This window comes from Pipistrellus kuhlii, unplaced genomic scaffold (genome assembly GCF_014108245.1).
Source record: "Pipistrellus kuhlii isolate mPipKuh1 unplaced genomic scaffold, mPipKuh1.p scaffold_m20_p_13, whole genome shotgun sequence".
NCBI classification, from domain to species: domain Eukaryota; kingdom Metazoa; phylum Chordata; class Mammalia; order Chiroptera; family Vespertilionidae; genus Pipistrellus; species Pipistrellus kuhlii.
The window spans coordinates 46033108-46057682 of record NW_023425438.1 but is presented as its reverse complement, the minus strand read 5'-3'; the positions used below and the strand labels follow the sequence as shown (position 1 = coordinate 46057682).

The 24575-nt window shown below is 41.0% G+C and overlaps 1 protein-coding gene across 1 annotated transcript in view; it reads right to left on the bottom strand.

The window, feature by feature from the left end:
• DNAH6 (dynein axonemal heavy chain 6) overlaps window positions 1-24575 on the bottom strand; it is a 198755-nt gene that overhangs the window by 26615 nt on the left and 147565 nt on the right. The window contains exons 56-64 of the mRNA XM_045580949.1: window positions 24123-24287; window positions 21882-21949; window positions 18867-19047; window positions 16514-16693; window positions 15019-15252; window positions 11048-11183; window positions 5534-5706; window positions 2690-2880; window positions 1038-1198 (exon numbers count right to left, since the gene is read on the bottom strand). Coding sequence (XP_045436905.1) covers window positions 1038-1198; window positions 2690-2880; window positions 5534-5706; window positions 11048-11183; window positions 15019-15252; window positions 16514-16693; window positions 18867-19047; window positions 21882-21949; window positions 24123-24287 — 1489 coding nt within the window. The remainder of the gene's footprint in view (window positions 1-1037; window positions 1199-2689; window positions 2881-5533; window positions 5707-11047; window positions 11184-15018; window positions 15253-16513; window positions 16694-18866; window positions 19048-21881; window positions 21950-24122; window positions 24288-24575) is intronic.

Genomic DNA, 24575 nt, shown 5'->3' with positions numbered 1-24575 from the left:
CACCTTAACAGGCAGCATTAAGTAAAGTTACTCGTAAGACCAGTTGCATAAGACCTTCCCAGAAAACTTTCTGCAGCCAAGACAAAAAAGAAGACTCCAGAGAAAGGCTCTGAATAGGTTGGTGTTTCTCTCCCATGGCCTCCTGGCGGAGTGGGGCTCACCGTGTTTATTACCAGCGATACAGTTCCTAGGGTTTCAATTATTCCCATACTAGCATTTTAAAACGAGTAGATTCTAACTCCACTTCTTATCTCGGTGCAGCCCATTATACTTTCTTGAGTGGGAAGGAAAGTGGTGATATGGCAGTTAGTACACAAAGCATTAAAATGCTACTCTACAGGGAATTGGTGGTAATCTCAACTCTGTTCTTTAAATTCTCTCCTTCTATAGGGAAAGATTTATTTTCCTTCGTTGTCCTAAATTCATTTTTCTTTTTCGTTTTATTATGCTGACCTGTAATCTACTTTGAATTCAAATGGCTTCCCATAGATGGCAATAGGAAACAGAAATGATCCAGTGGGCGTCTTAGCTGGTTTGGGTAAGTGGATGGAGTGTCTGCCTGCAGACCGAAAGGTTCCGGGTTCGATTCTGATCAAGGGCACATGCCTACATTGTGGGCTCAATCCTCAGTAGGGGCTGTGTAGGAGGCAGCCCATCAATGATTCTCTCTTATCATTGATATTTCTATATCTTTCTCTCTCCCTCTTCCTCTCTGAAATCAATAATATATATATATATATATACATATATATATATTATATATATATATATACACAATATTGTATATTTATATATTATATATATATATAATATATAAAAGAAATGATCCAATGGGTGATCCACCTCAACTTGGTGTCTAAAGATCTTTTTTCAAATCTGGATTGTTTAACTTAACTAATGCTCTATAGGTCTCATATTCCTCCTCTCTAATATGGAAAACACAATCCCTACAATAAAGAATTATTATAAGAAATCAGTTCAACAAGAAAGGCTACATGAAATGGTATTATTATTCAAATGACATGTGATCGACATACGTGGGTCTGTGAAGGTTTTAATGAGCTCTTCCATTGGCAACATCCAAGAAACAGCAAGATGGCAGTTTTGCAAAAATACCCAGTTTCCTGTTTTCATAGCATCTTTGATCATTTTTTCAGCGATGGGTCCTTGTCCTTGCCCCAGTGAAATGGATTGCACCCTGAGTTGAACAACGACAACAACGAAATGCTGTTTTTTTAAGCAATGAAATCATTAGGCATTTAAATATAGTAGACTCTTGCCTAGAATAAGCACACATCTATCATCTTCATGTACTAATGGTTTTTCTTATTTTCTTGTTTTTTTTTTAAAAAACATTTTTTACTATAACATATGGAGAAGTGCAAAGAACAAGTACACAGTTCTATGAGCTATTGCAAATGAACATCTGTGGTTGAGAAGAGAATTTTGCCAACTCCCTGGGCACATCTCTTCTGTGCCCCTTTCCACTCATTCATTTTCCCTTCCATCTTCCCAAAGATATTCACTACCCAGATTTCCAACTTATAGGTCAGTTTTAAAAAACTTAAAAACATTGAAGACTAATATATATATTCTAGAGGCCTGGTGCACGAAATTCGTGCAACCTCTCCAATCTGGGTCCCTTCTAGGGATGTCCGACTGCCCCTAAATGCTTCTGCCTGCCAGCCTGATCATACCCTAACCACTCCCCTGCCAGCATGATTGATGCCTAACTGTTCCCTTGCCAATCTCATTGGCCCTAATTGCCCCACAGGGATGCGGCCTAAATTAGCAGTCAGATATCCCCTGAAGGGTCCTGGATTGGAGAGGGTACAGGCCAGGCTGAGGGACCCCTCCCCCCTATGCATGAATGTCATGCACCAAGCCTCTAGTGTTTTTTTTTTTGTTTGTTTGTTTGTTTTGTTTTTTTAAATAATTTCAGTTCTTTACTAATTTTTTCAATTTTTCATTTCTTTTAATATTTTAAATGTTATTAAAAAAAAATCTGTCTCACGTATACATTGTCAGGGTACCCTGTATTCTGCTCTTATTGTATATTGTTTTCTTTGGTTTGTAAACATTGTTTTTTTTTCCTGGCCTTTCTATGTACCTGGTTTTATTTTATTGTGTGCCTAAGATTTTGTGTTTCTGCAGAAAAGATTTACAGTTTTTTCCTGGTAGACAGTTTGAGATACTAGTAAACAGGGATCACCTTAACCTCTTCAAGTAGTCTATTTCTTACTTGGTCTTAGTCCTTTTAATGCACAACTTTAAACTTCCCCCTTTCCCCTGTTACTGATTGGAGTAGAGGCTCATGCAAAAGATGAGATTAATACAACCTAAAGAGGTATGGAATTTTTTTTTTTTGCACATTTGATCATAGGGAGTAAACTATAATCCTTTTAGAGTTACATTAAAAATGTCTTAAATAACAAGTAAGTTTTATTCCACTAGATTATCAGTTGTCAACATTTTAAACTGTCTCCCACTCTCAAATGAAATTTACATATACTTCTATGATTTTGAGCCCATTTTAACAATGTAGTTAGCTAAATATTAATGTTTTTAAATTTATTTAGTAAGGGGTACCTGAATGTAGGAATCTATGCTCCATAGAAGGAACAAAAAGGGAAACTTTTATCAAGGAGATGTTCATATGAATTACAGAATCTGCACAAGGAGACCTTACCGTTCTGAATATCCATAGTCCCGGGCAAACCTCTGAAAGGCGCCCATGGGATCTGAGCCTGTGCTTAAGATGAATATCAGGGGAGTGTTGAAGGACATATCTTGATACAGAGTTGGCAGGTCCATAGGCGGTGTCTCTATAAAGCGTTTCCCAAGATTTTCTATTACAAAATCTGTAAGAGCAAAAATCACCTGAAAGGTGAAATGAAAAACATTTAAAAAATATGTTGGTTGAATATCTTTAATAATTTTACTCTATTTTCCCCTCAACTTCTCAGAGGTGGGTGCCCTGTCCTTTGAGCTCATTCTCTCTTGATTAGGTATATTTCTCCCTATGGATCAACTTGGTGAACGTGTACACCTCACAACTGCTGACAGCCCTGCTTCTCCTGACTACACTGAGCAGGATAAACTATTGCATGAGAGGAAAGTCCCCCATCAATCTGTCTATTTATACACCTGCAATTTCACCATCCTCACCTCCTTTTGTTCCATCTCTCTCTCTCTCTTGCATTTTGAGGGACTTTCCTTTTAATCCTTCCATTGACTATACATTACTAACCCCTCCCACTCTCCATGATCTCCCTATCACCATCCAATTAGGCTCTATTGTCTTCTATTCTTAAAATCCAAACCAGAGAGCCCTCCCTTGATTGCAGTGCCCCGCCAGCTACTATTCCATTTCTTTGCTTCCCGTTCACAAGCCAGTTTCTCAGAGGAATTGACTCCATATGCTGCCCACCATCTTCATTTCTTATCTACTCATCAACCTCTTCTGACCTTTCTCAGGAACCAGCCCCAGCCTTGATGATCGTATTCTTGGCAAGGCCACTTTCTAAACCAGTGTGTTCCCTTCACTGACCTCCCCTGAGCCAACTGAGCCCTTTTCTGCTCTGGCAGACCAGGGCTCCCCAGAGCCCAAATGGAGTCTTTGAGATAGAAACAGGTGTCCTTTTTCGAGATATTTGTGCCCCAAAACTGCCATGATAAATATACAAACCTAACCTGCCATGCCTACAGTGTGAACGGCTGCCTTGGAGGTGGGGCAGGCCACAGCTTTCACAGCTATAGGCAGCAGCTGGGGTTTAACGTTAGCTCTCCATTACGTGTTGACAACACCCTGTCCAAACAAGTCTTGCCATGTTTTTTACTGGGGGTAGGGGGTAGAACATGTTGTTTGGGTTTGGATGGCACCCCAACCTGGCCACACTGGGAAAAGACAGTCACATGCCTGCCCATCTAAGTATGGCTATATTGTGGTGCTGACTGTGGAGGTGACCTGGCCCAGAAGGGACAGCTCTGAGACAGGGCCGAGGGGCCTGGAACTGTGTTCTACTGTGTGACTATGCATTCCAACATACATTTCTTTATTATTTTTATTTAAAATATTTTCAAAGATATGAGGTATTTATTTGCTTTTTACTTTGACAAAAAAAAAAATGCTCATAGAGGTTACAGTAAATGACCACAAGATGAAGCACTGGTAATTTATTTCTTGGGGGCTATTATCCTATATAATCAAGAAATAATATGCAAATTGACCATCACTCCAACACACAAAATGGCTGCCTCCATGTGGTCAAAGATGGTCACCCCCATGTGGACATAAGATGGCCACCACAAGATGGAGACAGTTGTGTGTGATTAGGCCAGCAAGGGAGGGCAGTTGGGTATGACTAGGTTTGCAAAGGAGGGTAGTTGGGGGCAATCAGGCCTGTAGGAAAGGGCAGTTAGGGTTGACCAGACAGGCAGAGGGGGGCAGTTGGGGGCAGCCAGGTCTGTAGGGGAGGACAGTAGGGGGGGGGAAACAGGCCTGTAAGGGAGGGCAGTTGGAAGGGACCAGGCCTGCAGGTGAGAGGAGTAGGGGGGAACCAGACCTGCAGGGGAGGGCTCTTGGGGGTGACCAGGCCAGCAGGGGAGGGCAGTTAGGGGCAATTGGGCCAGCAGGGGAGCAGTTAGGCATCAATCAGACTGGCAGGGGAGTGATTAGGGGGTTATCAGGCTGGCAGGCAGAAGTGGTTAGGGGCAATCAAGCAGGCAGGCAGGTGAGCAGTTGGGAGCCAGCAGTCCTGGATTGTGAGAGGGATGTCTGACTGACTGGTGGGATACAGCCTAAATGGGCAGTTGGACATCCCTCAAGGGGTCCCGGATTAGAGAGGGTGCAGGCTGGGCTGAGGATCACCCTCCCCTGGTGCATGAATTTTGTGCACCAGGCCTCTAGTGTAAATATAAAAGTGGTAACACACTCATAAAATGCTTCTGAATTTAAAAAGTTGGAGAAATATTTTTATGGAAAACAGGACACTCTATTATTATTATTATACAGAAATCTAGGATTCCTATGGCTTTATTAATGAAAAATCAAACACTGTGGTTTACATGTGCAATTTTCTCATGTCTCTGAACTGATTTTCTTTATGGAACATTTCAAACATGCAGAAATAAGTTTATATAAAATACACCCTTGGTTAGAATCTAGTCTACATAATGTATATCCAGAAATACATAAATATCCAAGAAAATGGTTAAGTACATGGAATACAGAAAGGAGATGTATCAGATAAAGCAACAGAGCCAAGGTTCCCTGTGAAATTAAACTAGGTTTTTCTGTCTCTTGATTTGCTTCAGTGCTATTTGTCTCTTCAGTGGTATGTAAGGTTTATGATTCTCAGGTGGAGGAAGAGTCAATACAATAGAAGTGCATGTGTACACACGCCATCCCATGCATGTGTTACTACCATGGCTAACAAGTTAATCTTATTAGTTCATGGATCATAACTGGCTGTTGAGCTTTAGTAGAAATAGTTATAACACAACCTTTAGTTAAAAAACAACAACACCTTACCTTTTCTTCTTTACAACACTTCACAAGAATTAGCTTATGGAAAGAGGTTAAACTTGAAAGCCACGATCCATAGAGTTCGCTCTCCTGTTCCTGTGTCCGGGTTTGCTCGTCTTCTTCCGGTGATTCGGGATAGTTTCTCAATTCCTGTGAGTTAATATACGTCTCAAAAGATCCTGGAAGCGTAATTAAAAAATATGCCTTAGTTAGAGCTGTTTTCACTTTTCGATTAAAAAAGTATATAGTTTTAGCTTAGAAATCTCTACATTTATTATCAATTCTTTCTATGAGTGTAAATATATTAATATCCCCCTATGCAGACTAATTAAAGAGCAAAGAAATTAAAACTGGGTCAGAAAATATTCAACAGAAAACCACTTACAAAAAAAAGCAAAACTAAACAAATAGTAGAGAGGTTAAAATAAAAGGATGCATAGAAATACATTAATCAAATGTGAACAAAAATAAAACTGAAGTGATAAAAATAACATTGGACATGTTAGACTTCAAGGCAAAATGTAATTAAATGGGACAAATGAGGTTATAGTAAAATTCAAACCTCATCATAAAAGCACAATAAAATGAACCTATATGTTTCAGATAATACTATAAGAATATATCCATCACTGCTGGATGTATTCCTGGTAGAGGAAAAAGTAGGGGAAGCATTGTGGTATAATACACCACTATTAGTCTGTGACAGATGAAGAAGCAAATGAAAAATTCTGCCCTACATAATTTGAACAATAGAAATAATATGACTAAATTGACAATATATATACAACCTTATGACCTGATTAGCATTAATACATTGCTCCCCTCCCTCTTGGAATCGTTATAAAAAACGGGCTTGCATTTCACCTGCTATACCCCTTGCAATGGTTACAGCATGCAGTAAGAATTAGTGTTGAAATTCCTGTTGATACAGGTGCACAGTGTGCTGGGAGCTCTTGGCAAGCCAACACAGCAGGGACAGAACAGGTTCCTTCAGTCAAACGTGAGGCAGAATAGTTGGCTTACATTTCAGGCTATAAAGCCCCTTTCTCCAGCTGGTCTGCTGGGGTTTTTCTCTGAGGGCCTAATAACTGCAGTCAGAGTTATTGATGGAAATTTAGTGTCACTTAAGACCATGGCCTTGAAGAAGGGTGCACCTCAAGATTTCTAGTTTCTATATGGAATAAAGACAATTGCATGGCATGAGACCGCAGGGTTCATTCAGCACACCACAGTGCTCGCTCTTTGTTGGAAGGTGGCTACATTATTCTAAAAGCCAGGTAATGGAAGCACTGATTCCAAAAGGAATTCTTTTTTCTTGAGGTTATTGTACAATTAGGCTTTGCCTAATAAGACAAGACAGCGTATTATAAATGATAACTAACAGGACATGAAACACTTCGAGGCCATCAAAGACAAAAGATTAAGGCAATTAGGAAGCTTTCGAAAGTAAGAATGACATTGGAATGATTAAACTTGACCTACAAAGATCTAAAGTTCACATTTAGAGCACAAGCCATCCTATTACACATGTTTAAACTTTCACAATCCTGTAGGATTTCCAGAATAAGTCTTGAAATTTTACAAATGAGAGCAGGTAAATAGTTTTAAATTGTTGAAATTTTCATCCCAATTGACAGGGTAACACAATGCCTTTTATTCAAACATGATGAGTTGTTCTCAGAATTACTTTGCCTTTCAACCTCTTCTCTCTTCCTTTGCCTCTGTGTTTATGAGGCTTCATCTATTCCTTTCTGTTTTGGATCTGTTTGTAAATGTTCATCTCTAGGCTTCTCCTATGAGTATTCTTCTTTTTATGTTCTACTTGTAATGCTAGCTGTCTTGTTAAACTGGTCCACTATATAGAAACGTAATTTCTATTTGATGTAGTTACTGAAGAACATTTTGGTTTTTTTTTCTAGTCTTTATTCAGAAATCAGATAAGCATATTAAGATCCCAGAAATTCTGGTCCATGGAGGCTTTAAATCACCACAATTACTGGGTGTCTAAAGAACAGGAACAAGACAGTGTTGTCTGCTTGCACCACTTTTATGCAACATAGACTGGAAGTTCTAACCACAGAGATCAGATAAGAAGAAAACATAAAAGGCAACCAAATTGGGAAGGAGGAAGTAAAACTATCACTATTCACAGATGACATGATACTATATGTAGAAAATCCTAAAGAATCCACCAAAAAGCTACTAGATTTAATAAATGAAGTTCGCAATGTAGCAGGTTACAAAATTAACACTCAGAAATTTATGGCATTTTTATACACCAGTAATGAGCTCCCAGAAAGAAAAAAAATCCTACTAACTAATGAAACAAAAAAAGTAAGATGCTTAGAAAAAACTAAACCAAGGAGGTAAAAGATCTATACTTGGAAAATGATAAGATGTTGAAAAAAGAGACAGAGGAAGATATAAACAAGTAGAAGAATATACCTTATCTATAAATTGGTAGAATCAATATTATGAAAATGCCCATATTCCCCAAAGCAAACTACAGAATCAATGCAGTCTTTATTAAAATACCAACAGCATATTTCACAGACCTGGAACAAACACTCCAAAAATTTACATGGAACCAAAAAAGACTCTGAATAGTTGCAGCAATCTTGAGAAAGAACAAAGTTGGAGGAATCACAATACCAGATATCAAGTTATAGCACAAAGCCACTGTGCTCAAAAGAGCCTGGTACTGGCACATAGATGAATGGACAGGCATATAGATGAATGGAACAGAACAGAGAACCCAGAAATTGACCAAAACTTTATGCTCAATTAATATTTGACAATGGAGACAAGAGCATGCAATGGAGTAAAGATAGTCTCTTCAATAAATTGTGTTGGATAATTGGACAGGTACATGCAAAAAACTGAAACTAAACCATCCACTTATACCATACAGAAGAATAAACTCAAAATGGATAAAAGACTCAAATGTAAGTCATGAAACCATAAAAATCCTAGAAGAAAATGTAGGCAACAAAATATCAGATATCTCACAGAGCAAAATCTTCACTGATGCATCGCTTAGTACAAGAGAAATAACAACAACAACAAAATAAACAAATAGGGCTACATAAGTATTAGAAGCTTTTGTACAGCTAAAGAAAACAGCATCAAAAGGGAACCCACTGTATGGGAGAACATATTTGCCAACGATACATCTAATCAGGGGTTAATTTCCAAAATACATAAAGTACTCATACAACTCAACAAAAGGAAGCTAATCCAATTAAAAATGGGCAGACAACCTGAATAGACACTTGCCCAAAGAGGAATACAAATAGCCAAGAGACATATGAAAAAATGCTCACTATCACTAATCATCAGAAGCTGCAAATTAAAATGACAATGAGGTATCACCTTGCACCTGCCAGAATGGCTATCATCAATAATCAACAAACAACAAATGCTGGTGAGGATGTGGAAAAAGAGGAACCCTTGTACTCTGTTGGTGGGAATTCGGATTGGTACAACCGCTATGATAAACAGTATGTAGTTTCCTCAAAAAATTAAAAATGAAATTGTCATTTGACCCAGTGATCCCACTTCTAGGACTATATCCTGAGAAGCCAGAAACACCGATCAGAAAGAATATATGCACTCCTACATTCAGAGCAGCACTATTTACAATAGCTAAGATCTGAAAACAGCCCAAGTGTTCATTGGTAGATGAACGTATTAAAAACTGATACATTTACACAATGGACTATAACGCAGCTGTAGAAAAAAAGGTCTCTTACCATTTGAAAATGGAAGGACTTGGAGAGCATTATGCTAAGCGAAATAAGCCAGTCAGAGAAAGACAAGAATCACATGATCTCTCTTACATGTAGAATCTAATGAACAAAATAAATTGATGAACAAAAAAGATCCAGAGACCTGGAAGCATGAAACAGACTGATGTATTTCAGAGGGAAGGGGGGTGGGTGCAATGAGCACAACCAATAAACTTATGAATATATGCATAGCCCATGGACAGACAATAGTGCAGGAAGGCCTGGGGAGGAGAAAAGAGCAGGATGAAGGGATAAATGCAGGAGAAAGAGGGACATCTGTAATACTCTAAAGATAAATTTTAAAAAATCAGCAAAATCCCACTAAAGATACACTAAAAAACATTAAAATGACACAAGAGTTGAAAATGAATAGTATAGAATATAATATGCCAACCAAGAGAAACCTGCTGTAATAATGTTATCATTAAAAATATATATTTTAAGGAAAATATAACTATTTAAAATAAAGAGAAATATTATTTAATAAAAAAGAATCAATTTACTAAGAAGATGATAATCCTAAATCTATTTATATTAACAGCACAATTTCTAAAAATATGGGAAAAATTCCAGAATTACAAAAAGAAATTGTTAGTCATAATGGTATACCTTAATTTACCTGTCTTAGAAACTGACAGATCAAATATAAAAAATATTACTAAAATAAACACATTAAGTTTTGATAGACCTTGAGGACATTATGCTATGTGAAATGTCAGCCAGAGATAGACAAATACCACTTGATCTCACTTATATATGGAATCTAAAAAAACAACAAAACCCAAACAGACAACCTTCCTGCTGCCAAGCTCATAGATATGAGAACAGATTGGTAGTAGCTAGAGGAGGGGGCGGATGAGTGGGCAAAATGGGTGAAAGGAGCCAAAAGGTACAAACTTCCGGTTATAAAATACGTAAGTTCTTGGGGCCTAATGTACAGCATGGTGACTATAGTTAATAATACTGTATTGTAAATTTGCAAGTTGCTAAGAGAATAAATCTTAAAAAGTTCTCATCATACACACAAAAATCTGTAATTATGCATGGTGGTGGATGTTAACTAAACTTATTGAGTCTTGCATCCAAGAAATACCACATATGAAATATAAACTGAAGTCTAAATAAATTATAAAGAATCAATTTTATGCAGACTAGAATGTAATTTTTACAATAGAATTAAATTATTAATAAAAAGATAGTCCCAAAATATCCTAAATGTTTTTAAATTAAAGAGTGTAATTTTAGAATTAAAAGGGGTACATATTAAAAGTTGTGGAGAAAAATTAATATAGTCTGTTATAATCAGAGCAGTCATTACCTCTGGGGAAGGGTTAAGGGCTCTGTGAAGGAGTATGAGGGGATTTTGGGAGGCTGGGACTTGTCTAGTTCTTGATTTTTGTTTACTGGCACATTAAGTGTAGTCAGTTTTTGATAAACAAATTGTACAATCTTGATTTTGTACACTTTCAATATGCATGTTATACTTCAAAGATGCAGCTAAAGCAACACTTAGAGGCAAATGTATATACTCTTAAAATGGATATAATAGTAAATATGAAATATTGAAAATTCATGGGCTAAGCATTCAACTCAAGAAATTGGGAAAACAAGTAGTTAATAATTTCTCACCAATACTGATATTTTGCAGAAAAAGGTAAAAGGAGACAATAAAGTTAGGATTGGTGAGCCTGTTTACAAACCCTGAGAGCAGATAATTTTCCATATTACATACCTAATTGTATGCAAACAGGATGTAACAACATAAATTGTGTAAGTCCTTTAAAAACTGGAAATGATTCTTCTAAGTCATAGCATGCGTACCACACATGAGTAAGCAGCCAGGGAACTTCAGGCTTAGGTGGGCGTTCCTATTATAAGATAGAAAGAAAATGAGTAATAATTCACAAAGACAGCCACAAAATATTGCTTTCATCTTGTCTAAATGAAAAAGCAAGCTCTAACAGCATGCTAAAAATAACCATTTACCTAAGAGAAGTAATAAGCTATGGTGAAATAGAAATGGTATGGGATCTATTCTGCTTGTAGACCTTTGCACAGAAGTGCAGCTGATGGAAGCTTTCAGGTTGACATTGCCGAAAGCAGCCCATCTGGTGAAGCATTAACATTAAATCTGTTAATGCTACTTCCAGCCTGTTCTCCAACACACATTAGTCTCTCCCAACTCCCAAGTATTCTTATGTTAATGATTTATTATAATACTATTATAATGATTTCCCCCCGCCCCTGATGATCTAGTCTCCAAATCAGATTTCCAGATGCTCTCACCTCTAGGATGTGGGAAAAGGTGAATAGAAGACCAATAACGATAGCAAGACAAGTGGCAATCTTATTCTAGCTTAGTTGAGTGTATGTCTAAGCACTTCATATACACCTAGACATTTCTGGGGAAAGCACTATGCCATTTGGCGGTAGTTCATGAAGCACTTTCATGTGAGCAAACAGTTTAAAAAAAAGACAGAAACAGCTGTGATTGTGGACTGAAACTAGTTTGAAAATTTCATGAATATTTGCCTGAAGTTTTATACTACACTTTAAAATAGCTTCATTAAGACACAACTCACATACCATTGCCCTTCACTCATCTAGAGCATACAATCTAATGTATTTTAGTAAATTCACAGATACGTGCAACCATCACCACAGTCAATTTTAGAACATTTTGCTTCTTCAACACTCCCATGTACCTTTTAGCTATGACCTTTCTATCTGCCCACACTTCACAGTCCCAAACAATTACACTGCTCTCTGTCTCTGTAGATTTGTCTATCCCGGACACTTCATATAAATTAAATTTGATAATATCTGGTGTTTTGTGACTGACTTCTTTCACTGAGTTTAATGTTTTCAAGGTTTATTCATGCTTCCATTAAATAATATCCCATTGTCTGGGCATAGCAGATTCCACTTATCCTCTCATCAGCTGATGGGCATTTGGGCTGTTTCTACCTTGCGGCTATTATGAATAATGCTGCTATGACTGTTCATGCCCAGTTTTCCTATGGGCATATATTTTCTCATTGGTGTATACCTATTGTAGAAGTTGGAATTGCTGCATCTTATGGTACTTCAATGTTTAATTATTTGAGGTTGTTTTCCAAAGAAGCTGCACCTTTTTTGCTCATACTAACAGTTTATGAGGGATCTAATTTCTCCACATCCTCACAAACATTTGTTATTACCTGTCTTTTTAAAAAAATTTTATTAAAGCCATCCTACTGGGTGTGAAGTGGTATCTCACAAATGCGGTTTTGATTTGTATTTCTCTGATGAATAATAATGTCAAGCATCTTTTCATGTGCTTACTATATCTTCCTTGGAGAACTATCTCCTCAGGTCCTTTCTTTATTTTTAAATGAGGTCATCTGTCTTTTTTTATTATGGAGTTATAAGAGTTCTTTATATATTTTAAATACAAATCCTTTATCAAATATTATTTGCAAATATTTTCTCCCATTCTGTGGGTGTCTTTTAATTTTCTTGAGAGTGTCCTTTTAAGCAAAAATATATTTATTTTTATTTTATATTTTTTGTTAATCCTCACCCAATTGTTTCCATTGCTTCTTAGAAAGTGTGTGTGTGTGTGTGTGTGTGAGAGAGAGAGAGAGAGAGAGAGAGAGAGAGACAGAGAGAGAGAGACAGAGAGAGAGAAAGAGAGAGACATCGATGTGAGAGACACATCAATTGTTTGCCTCCCACATGCACCCCTACCAGGGTTGGGGATTAAACCTGCAACCCAGGTCTATGTGTCCTTGACCAGGAATCAAACCTGTGATCCTTCGGTGCTTTGGCCGATGCTCCAACCACTGATAAACACCAGCCAGGGCAAAAACATGTTTCTTTTTGAGGAAGTCCAATTTATTTTTTTTCCTTTGTTGCTCATGCTTTTGGCATAACATCTAAGGATCCATTGTGGAATATGTGGTCCTGAGGCTGGTGTGCTCAGTGGTTAGAGCACCAGCCTGTGCAACAAGGGTCACAGGTTCAGTTTCCAGTCAAGGGCACATACCTGGGTTGCAGGTTTGATCCCTAGCCTCATTTGAGGTGCATGGGGGAATCATTAATATTTCCTGGTGATGGAGGAAAAGATAGGTAAATTTAAAGAAACCCACAACATTTGAGAAGTTTCTGAAGATGATTTCTTGATAACTTTAAGTTTTGACTTTGATGGTATTTAAAATATTTTAAGTTTCTTTTTGAAATACATTGCTCATGAGAAGTAATAGGGGTACTGGAATGGACATGGGCTTTGGGAATTTAGACACAAGTTTAAATCAAACTCATTCATGCATCAGTTATATGGCTTTGGAAAGTTCTTAAGAAATTTCCAAGCCTTGGGAAGATTATAAACAAGGCAAAGAGGAGTGCTGTGAGGACAGAGGGCCTGAGTGATCAGCTAACAGGAAGCAGTAGGGTACACGTAGTAAGGTAATAGGGCAAGCTCTACAGACTGTGAGGCTCCAAATCATGGTTCCAAACCCCTGGTAAGAATAGGTATGTGATCTTAACAAGTTATTTAACTTCTCTGTGCCTAATATCTTACCTGCAGACCAGAGGCAAAGTTAGGAACTCACATAAGAGGAACACTGAGGGTGATAAGTGAGTTGATCTACTTCCATAGCTAGCCCTTGGTAAGAATTAACTGTGATTGTGAAGTTAAGGTAGCATTGATAGGACACCTATCCATGCAAGATGGGTGGGGGCTGGGGAAGCAGGATCACCTGGTGGAAAGGTCTTGCCTGGGTTTGTCCTAGGAGCATAGGGCACTGGGAGCCAAATAAAAGCATCCAACTTCCCAGGGATATACTCAGGCTCTATGCTGGCAAACACGGGCCGTTCTCATGCCTGCAGGGGCCAAGGGCAGGGCTCAGGAGTGGCAGAACAGAGCCAAGCGTTTAGAAGGGGGCTGGGTGGAATTGCAGGCAGGAGTTGGGGAGGGGATGGCTTAATTCAGGGGCCACCAGGTGTGTAGTATGTGGATGAGTCAGTCCGGCTTAAATGGCTGGAGCAAGTTAGATAAAAGGATGAACACGAAGGAGGAAACGGTAGCAGAACTCGTATTACAGAAGCTAACGATCATGTTCTATTACTCCCATACTTTATAATAAACGGTGCATCCAGGAGGAAATAAAGGTCATGATTTCATCAACAGTATCATCAAATTTATGAATTACAGCTTTTATTAAATTTGAACTCTTCATATTTGTAAAATGGTCCACTTTTAAAAAATATATATTTTTATTAATTTCAGAGAGGAAGGGAGAGAGTGAGAGAAATAGAAATATCCATGATGAGAGAATCATTGATAAGCTGCCTTCTGCAGGCCCCACAGTAGGGATCAAGCCTGCAACCCGGGCACGTGCCTCGACTGGGAATTAAACTGTAACCTCCTGGCTCATAGGTTGGCACTCAAACACTGAGCCATGCCGGCTAGGCTAGGACAGTTAAAAACATTCACATCTTCTAGCTCCCCGGTTACTCCCAGCATCCCTTTTGTATAGGCGGGGCCATTGCTGCTTAAGGAGGATAACTGGCACATCACCCAGAGACAGAGCTAAGCTAGAACCTGGGCCTGCGGACCCCCAGGGGCCCCACCCTGGGCCACATGGCCAAATGGATACCCTTGGGAGGTGCTTGTGGGTTCTAGATAGAGTAACGTTTACAACCTGAACTCAAAACAGGTACCTTTTCAAGTCCCGAAGAACCTCGGAGAAAGAAATTCCATTCGGCATCAGTTAAGCTTCCTTGCTGACGCATGATCTCAATACAGAGCATGAAGCTGTAGATGAGCTTATGCTGTTCAAAGAGTCCTCTCGAAATATTGGCATATGCAGTCAGGAGGGTTTGCTCCAGGAGTGTCTCCATGCGCTGCTGTAGATCATCTGTCTTCTCAGAAGTTTCAATTGTTGAATTGAACAACTGTGGGAGAGAGGGCTCGGTCAACGTCCCTGATGTCATTCCATTTCTGTGGAGGAGAATCACACCTCTGCTCCTTGCCTCCCTTCCCTCAAATTCAGTGAACAAAGAGCAGCACAGGGCATGGGTACTGTGCTATTTAAAAGTCCAGAATTCATTTCACATTGGCACATGATACTTATTTTCTGCATCCCCCTTCTCTCCCCATTCTTCAGAAATGGGCCAATGCCAAACTCCGGACAACATCCCAAAGGCATAATCTCAATGAGAGACAGAAAACACAGAGAAATGCAGGGGATCCAGCAGAACCAGGGTTCCCATGACTTCAAGTCAGATTTGATAACACCCTTGGGGGTGAGCGATGCCAGGGCCAGGTGAGGTCATGTGCCCCTCTTGGCCCTGCCCCAAGACAATTCTCAGGGTATGGGAAGAGTGTGCTAGCATTTTCTTGGATGTTTAAGAGGACCCAGTTTTAAAGGAGAGTCCCTTCCTTCCTATTTCCTGCCTGGAGGCGCCCCAGATTACAAGGACATGGGAGGGCCGCAGAGATGGCGGCATGGAGGGTGTAGACATGAGAGGGCCATTTCCTACAACCTATGAGTAGCATGTGAGGAAGAGAAGCATTCCCCAGGGCCTCACGCTGCGTAAGGAAGCTTGAGCAGAGCCTGAACCTGCCCGTGGCCTGAGCTGGAAGTCACGGGCAAGGGGGCATTGCAGCAGAGACTGGGAGAGTCTCATCAGGGACTGGAAGGGCGTGTGGGTTCAGTCTCCAAAGATCCACAGCGTAAGGGACAATGGTGAGAAGTGAGTGCCTTTGGCCTGGGGTGGCAGGCTTCTCTCGCCTGCTGGAGTCTGACTGTAGCCTCACCCATCCCCGTTTTCCCCTGAGAGAGAGAGAGAGAGAGAGAGAGAGAGAGAGAGAGACAGAGAGAGAGAGAGAGAGAGAGAGAGAGAGAGAGAGAGAGAGAGAGAGAGAGAGAGAGAGAGAGAGAGAGAGAGAGAAGAAAGGCAGGCAAAATGGAGAACAAGCAAGCTATTGAATCGAGGAAGCCAAGAGAAAGCTTTAGTTTCTTCCTCCTCTGACTATTCTGAGTGCACTGGGGACTCTAGTCTTTAGGAGACACGGCAGGTGGCCTCTGACCCCAAAATCCTGGAGGACTTTACCCATAACTGGATTCCTGAGTGTCTGAGGCAAGAAGAAACTCAACAGGCGTTCAAGGAAACCCAAGGAGATCACTTTCACTAGCGGCAGCGCCACACTCACCTGTTTGAAATATTTTAGGGAATACTGATACATAGGGTCTATTTCCGAGAGGCTGGCGATCACGAAGTACATGACGGAGCCTTGAGTGGCCACCGGCCGATACTTCTCTCGAGCAACGTTTATCATCACTTCAGTGGACTCTGCTTCCTTCAGCCTGCTTTTAATGGCCCCAGAAGTGATCTGAATGAACACAGGAAAACACGTTCTTAAGGGTCTTTTTTTTTTTTTTTTTTTTTAAAGGTGAGATTTGGGGAATATACCCAGTTACGTGTAGGAATGAAATAAGGGTACAATGCATTAGTGATTATAACAAAGGGGTCCCAGATAGAATGACTGAGTCTGAGGACTCAGCGGCCTCCTACTGACTGAGCCGATCCCCTTTCCTCTCAGAGCTAGGAATGGGCCAATGGGAACAGGCCACACAAACGGCCTGAGAAAACTGAAGCAGTCCCTCGCTGAGACAAATCAGAATCACTCCTGAAACAGGAGCACTAGCACAGTCCTCCCAACTGCTCCTGAAATGACCCAGGTTCACATCATGAAAGGCAAAGGGACACCCATATCTTTTGGCCCAAAAGAGGCGAGCAGGGATGGCCTGGGAGGAAGTGGGACTGGAACCACATCCCACCCAGAACAATCAGGAAGACTAATATTTTCCCAAATATCTTTCCCTAGCGTTCCCAGGCCCGGGCATCAGGGGATCTGGGGGTGGAAGCTGCTGCCTGTGAAGGGTTATAAGCCCACGTAAGTTGGAGCCGTTTGCAATGTCTTAGCTGTTCTCTTAGCTTTCTGTGTTTTGTGTCGTGGCCCTGGGGAACTTTGCAGCACATGGGCTTTCCAGGAGTCCCTTCTCTGTCTCCCTCAGTCTCTCTGTGTTGCTGGCTGGCCCCGTCCTCCTCCCCAACCCTCCACTTTTTTTTCCAGCTGTGGATGACCCTGGGTGGGGAGATCCTTTGTCCTGGAAAGTCAAAGAGCAATCCCTCTGCCGCTCATTATTTGCTATACTAAAGGGAGAATTACGGGGACCTCTGGCTTCTGCCTAGACCCTCACTACCGGACAGAAATATAATGTGAACCACATATGTAATCCTAGCTTTTCTAAGTTTATTATGCAAGTAAAATTATCTTTAACATGACATTTTATTTAACCCACTACAATCCAATATATGCTGGCTATGAAGACATAATTCATATAAAATTATTGATTTAAAAATATATCATATTGATTTTTTACAGAGAGGAAGGGAGAGGGATAGAGAGCTAGAAATATCTATGAGAGAGAAACATCGACCAGCTGCCTCCTGCACACCCTCCACTGGGGATGTGCCCACAACCAATGTACATGCCCTTGACCGGAATCGAACCCAGGACCCCTCAGTCTGCAGACCGATGCTCTATCCACTGAGCCAAACTGCTTTCATCTCTTTTGTTTGGATTACTTGGGTTTTACTATCTTTTCACATACAATCCCCCCCCCCCCAAGAGATTGATGAAAAAACAAGCAAAGAGAAGTAAACAATGAAAGACCCACAATTTTGTGTTTATTATTGTTTCAATACTGAGATAGATCCCAAGAAACTGTAGGATATAAAGCACAAACCATTTCCCCATCAAAGTATTTTTTAGTAAATTATTTTATGCTTCTCACAAATGGCCAAAATAATGTTATAGTTTGTAATCCCAGTATACTTTTACAATTATGATTTGAATCTGAGAAATAATTCAGTGCAAGATATACATGTAATGTAAAATTTCCTCTTACTATTATATTAATACATTTTTACTGAGCACCATATATATTTCCAAGGCACTATGTTTAGCTCTTGGAGAAAGAATATCAAGATGAACTATTCATGTTCTTATTACACAGACATGAACCACAAAGCAAAAGAGATAAGACATGTTATAGATACCCATGACATAAGGTAAACAGGGACAAGTACTATAATAGAGGCTTGGATAAGATGCTGTAGGCGTTCCAGGGAGGAAGAGATGAATTCCATTTGGGAATACTGGGAGATTTCCCGGAGGGGAACATTAATATGAACATATTCCATATAATTTGTTCCAGTTCTTTACAATACATGTTTTATTTAAAAAAATGCAGACAATCGCTTCTCCGCCTTTTGGCTAAGATCAAGTGTAAAAAAAATGCAGACAAGAGGGGCCATTGTCTATAATTTATCTTCTCTTCCTTTGGTTGGTGCCAGACAAGTATACTCATAAGTGAGCCCTGGAAGCCAGGTGTGCATGCCATTCTTGCCATAAAAGGCTTTGTAGGGACTCTCAAAGGCTGTAGCTATAACTTCTAGAGTCATACACTTTTTGTAAGTACTAAAAAGATCTTACTTGCCTTTGAATCCTGGAGTGTCTCAATAAGCTCCTCATTATCCAGAATATTACCTTCAGACGTAAAGAGCATTTTCAAGATTTTATCTTCAATCGATTTTAGCTGGTTTTTATCAGTGTTGATCCTCACAATGAGCTTGATTCTTTGTTCTTCCAACTCGGGTTTCTCAAGTCGCACCACGTCACTAGAACCAAAGTTTGAATACTATGTTAAGGCTTTGTCAGTGCCCTAAAGTTCTCTCTCTCTCTCTCTCTCTCTCTCTCTCTCTCTCTCTCTCTCTCTCTCTCTCAACAAAAATATATATCTACACTAATAAAAGAGAAACATGCAAATTAACCATAATTTGCCCACCAGCCAATCAGGAGCAAGTATGCAAATTACCCCAACCAAGATGGTGGTTGGTCACGGAGATGGAGCAAGCAGGAGGCTTGGGTTGTCCCCAGTGATGGAGGACGCCAAGCTTCATGGCTGGCCCTAGCCTCTGCTCAAGGCTACAAAATATTTATCTTATGGAAGATAAATAAATCCTAGATACTTGCTTCCAGCTGGCCCTGGCCTCTGCTAGAGGAGGTACTGAAAAAAGAAAAGAGAATAAAAGGAGGGGCTGAGATGTTGGATCACCAGGGGGTGATCAGGCCAGGATGGGATGGCAGGGCCCATTGAGGGTAAGCAGACCAGTAAAGGGGCCAGTTTGGGATGGGTAGGAAGTCAGTGGGTGTCAGTTGGAGGTGATCAGGACAGCGGGGAGGACAGTTTGGAGTGAGCAGGCCAGCAGGGGGGCATTTCGGGGTGAGCAGGCTGGCAGGCAGAGTGGTTAGGGGAAGTCAGGCAGGCAGGAAGGTGAGCACTGGAGCCAGCAGTCTTGGATTGTGAGAGGGATGTCCTACTGCCAGTTTAGGTCTGATTCTTGTAAACTGGCAGTAGGACATTCTTCCAGGGGTCCCAGATTGGAGAGGGTGCATGCCAGGCTGAAGTACACCCCTCCCACCCCCATGCATGAATTTTGTGCACCGGGCCACTAGTATATATATGTGCTACTGACTAATGCTACTAGCCAAATCCTAATGCACAAGGCCCCTCTTTTGTTGGGTTTACATAGTGTCTATTCAGTGAATTACATGTTAGTTCTGTTTCTTTATATTGTATTTCAAAGCCTACCCTACCACAGTTTTTGCTCATCTTCTCTTAGAAAAATTTGCTCAATCCTGATCTCTCTAATCATTCAATTTCTGTCTGATGTTTGTTTGTGCCAGGTGAAAATGGTGTGTGGAACATCCTTTTATCCCATCACATTCCTGAGATGATTCTTGATTGCATCTAATAATGGGACCTTACCGCTAGCCTCCCACTCTACCCCTCCCCTCTACCCCCTCCTGTCCAAATGGGAACTTTTCTCTCCCTTTACTTGTCCTCTCATGATTTTCTCCCAGCACCGTTTGCAGGAGCTGTTATTAAGCATCACTTTGTGCGAGGCACCCTGCTAAGAGTTTTATGTGGATTCTCTCTTTTAACCCTTTGAATGCTCCTGTGAGGTGGGCACAATGGTTATCGCCCTAGTTTGCAGATGAGTGTACAGACCCTACAGGTCATTTCCTGGGGCCATGAGGCTTTGAGAGGCAGAGAGGGGCTCCTATCTGGGTCAGCTGGCCCCAGGGCACATGCTATTACCCGCTCTGAAGAACTGCCTCACACAACAACTCCTTGTTTGTGCACATGCTGAATTCAGAAACTTAAAAAATTATTACATGAAGACCATAAGAAATCATTGCTGCAAGTCCACTTGTTTACAGAAAATTTTAGAAGAATATAAAGTGCAACCTGAAGATTCAACAGGACTGAGCCTCAACATTCCCCTGTTCTTGTCGGCACTTCTGCCTCTAGCCCAGGCAGTCTCACATGCGAGAGCTCAGCGACTCAGCTCAGCTCCTCATGGGATGAGCTGGTGGGCAAGATGTTCAGCCGAGTCCTTAGAACAAGGCCATGAACTGTGGGGAGATAACCTTTGTCTGGAAAGGTGTGAGCCTAGCAGAATTCAAGCAAGCTAGCAGCTGGCAGAATAGATTCCTAAAATAAATGAGGAAAATGAGACTTAAACTCATTAGTGATACCAGGAGAATATCAGGATAATCTTGATTCAAATATAAAGGATTATATTTATTTTGAATATGGGACTAAATTATATTTTCCTTTAAAGTTAATCAATATATACACACAGTGTTTAACATCAATGTTGTTATTTTAATAAATATTTAAAATATTTTGCCTTCTAAACTTCTTGGCTAATTCTGATGGTTAATATAAATAATCCATAATCTCACTTTTGGGGAATGGAGATTTAATCACCGATAAAGTATACCAAGGAAGGGTATTTTTTTTTTTTTTTGAGGTAGACAAATGTAGGTAAAAATAAATGCACGGAGAAAATAACCAGAGTTGAGAGAGACAGGAGAAATACATTTGAGAGCAGTAGTGCTTTTTCAGTGGGGAGTAATGAATCTCTAGAAACCATAGGACCACTCACTTCATTTACTTGCCCGAGATAAGAATCCCAGTGAAGGGGAAGAGCCAGGCTGGGCTGCAGGCCTGGCCCAAATCATGGCTGAGAATGAAGGGAATATCCCTGATCTCCTAAAAAGACTGGACAAGATCAGCAGCTGCAAAAAGTGATGCAAGGGTCCCAGCCAGTATGGCTCAATGGTTGAGCGTTGACCTGTGAACCAGAAGGTCATAGTTCGATTCCTGGTCGGGGGCTTGATCCCTGGTGTGGGGTGTGCAGGAGGCAGCCGATCAATGATTCTCTCTCATCACTGATGTTTCCATCTCTCTCCCTCTCCCTTCCTCTTTCAAATCAATTAAAAAAAAAAAACCGTGATGAAAGAGGGAAAGAACTTAGCCATTTACTGTTATCTTTGTGGTTGAGGGTTTATAAGTGATGTTTTCTTTTAATACATTAAAATTTTTCTTTGTCAAAATTTCTAAAGAAAATATTAGGGCCTCCCCACCCCCTTTTTTAATTACCTTAACAACTGGTCCTCCAGACCTGACTTGGTCACAGTGAAATTGATGATGGTAACTTTAATGCACACCTAGAAAAGGAGCATAGAGTCCATTTAAATGCTCAAGTTCATACTGAGCAAATGAGAAGTGCACTTTTTACTAGAACATGGCTCGTTATTACCCAGCTGAACATGCTCATCCACACGCACATACACCAAACATTCTGTCTTATAAAATCTTACTATGATTCTTCCTGCCAGTAGGAGTGACAGTCTAGTTCCTCAAACGCCACAGTTGTAGGCGAACCAGCAAAGGGTTAAAAAGAAGCAGAGTTATAGAACCAATTGCTCGGGATCAGATTCCAGGTGCACCCTTTAGTACATGTATGATGCTGGATAAGTCATTCACTCATGCTGAGCTTTCAGTTCCTGATATTTGAAAATTGGGATGATAACTTTTGAAGTATATGTGGGGACCAATTGAGGTAGTAAAATCCCTTAGTTACAGTAACTTGAGCATAGTTTGTTCTAAAGAGAAGATATTATTGATAATAAATCAAGCTTTACATATTTGTCTCATCATAACATTTTAATAAAAAATTGCTATAATATTCTGACATTATTTAAATAAGCCAACAGGTATTAATTTATTTAAATAATGTCATCAGAATATTATAGCAATAAATGTAAGAATAGGTGTTTACATGTAATGTATCTTATATGTTATTCTTATTTAATATGCATAACAAATCCCTGAGGTAGGCTTTCTCTCTACCTTATAGTGGATTGACCTGAACACCCAAGAAATAGGCTAATTCACCCACAGCCACAGAGCTGGGGTTGGGTAAGGTATGCGATGCTCCTTCTCAAAAAGTAAATAAGTGAGAAATCCAAGGTGGTAAGTTGATCACTTTTCCAAATTCTGAAATAGCTCTTTAGACATGCACTCTGGCAGGAGTTGACACAGAAAACCTTGACCTCAGTTTTTAATGGCATTTCCCTTATCTTATTCAACCTGAACACATCTATGAAGTCAGTAACTGAAATGAATATGATGCTATTTAAAAGGGTATATTTAAAGATACTTTAAAAATTGTGTGTGTGTGTGTGTGTGTGTCCAGGCCAATGTAGCTCAGTGGCTGAGCATCGACCTATGAACCAGGAGGTCATGGTTCGATTCCTGGAAAGGACACATACCAGGGTTGCGGGCTTAATCCCCAGGGGAAGGAGGAGGCATGCAGAAGGGGGGGAGGGGACATGTGAAATCAATAAAAATACTTAAAAATTGTGTGTGTGTGTGTGTGTGTGTGTGTAGTAGTAGTAGTAGTAGTAGCAGCAGCAGCTGTAATAGTAGTAGTACAATAGTAATATCATAGTAAAGTCCCCTTCCAGTCCCAGCTCCATTAGAGAAGCGGAGACCTGCTGGGCTGGAAGGCCCTGCTGAGTGTGCAGCTCTGCCTGGAGCTCTGGCAGCACAGAGAGTTGGGAGGTGGTGGAAGGGGTAGGGTTGGGCCCTGGAGAGCTCCTCAGAGCCCCTTCTGGGTAGGAAGAGAGGAATCCCGGCTGTCTTTTTGCTGTGGCGACTGCTGTGGGCTCTGCAGCACAAGAGTAGAGGTTCTGGATCCTTCTGTGGCGCAGGTACATGTGTATGGAAGAGGGGTTCACACAGCTCCCTCAACTGTCGAAGAGCATGAGGAAGTGGCCACCACCCCCAGGACTCCAAGTACAGACACTGGGCATTTGAATCATGATTCTCTCAGGATGCCGGTCAGCAGAGTTTTCCTTGTTTGGGGCTGTCTGCCGTGGGTATCTGCACACTTAAATGTAGACAGCGCCCCTTCCACAGACTCTCACCTAACCTCTGAGTCAGGTGTCAGCCACAACAAGAGGGTACAGATGGCCTTGTGCCAAAGGAGGGAGAGGAATGATCAGAGGGGGTGGTGCCCTGTGATGTGAAGAGCAGCTGTGGACCAGGAGGGAGATGGTGAGAGGGCTGAAGAGGAGCACAGGGGAGTGAGGTGGGCAGCGTGGGGACTGACTGGGGAGGATTGGAGTCCCACCTACAAGGCCAGTAGAAGGATGACTGGACTCAGAATCAGGACTCAGAAGAGAAGCAAGATGGAGGGTGATGGGGGAGGACTTGGAGAGGGGACAGGGATGGGGGAAGACCTGGTCCTTTCAGGTGGGAATCCACCACACGTCAGAGACCTGCCACACCATAGCAATCCATTCAGGCTGAGAATTCCAGACCCACAGCTCATACCTCCGGCAGGTAGTGGGGATTTGGCAATTTGGTTGTCATATAGAACCTAAAGTTTTTGTCGTAGTCAATATCCGAGTCTCCAAGGTGAATGAGCAGTCGTCCACCACTCATGAAGGTTTGTTTCAAAAGAACAGGTTCCAGAGCTGGATCCAAGGTTTCTTTAAGCTTAAAGATGAAAACAAAAATACAGAAAGAGTTAAATGAAACATTAGTTAAAGGCTGACTCTTCACCGAGAGTTGGCGAGGTTTCCTGCTTCAACAATGAACCTGGCGCTCGTCCCTCATCCCAGCCAGCTGCTCACATGCAGCCCTCCGCCCCCTTTACATGCCCTTGGACACCCCAAGGCCCTTCCCCCCCTCCCCCCCCCCCCCCCCCCCACACCCACACTCCAGTGCTGCGCAGTCTGAACTACCACCAGGACTCCCAGGCTGTCATCAACTGCCACATCAACC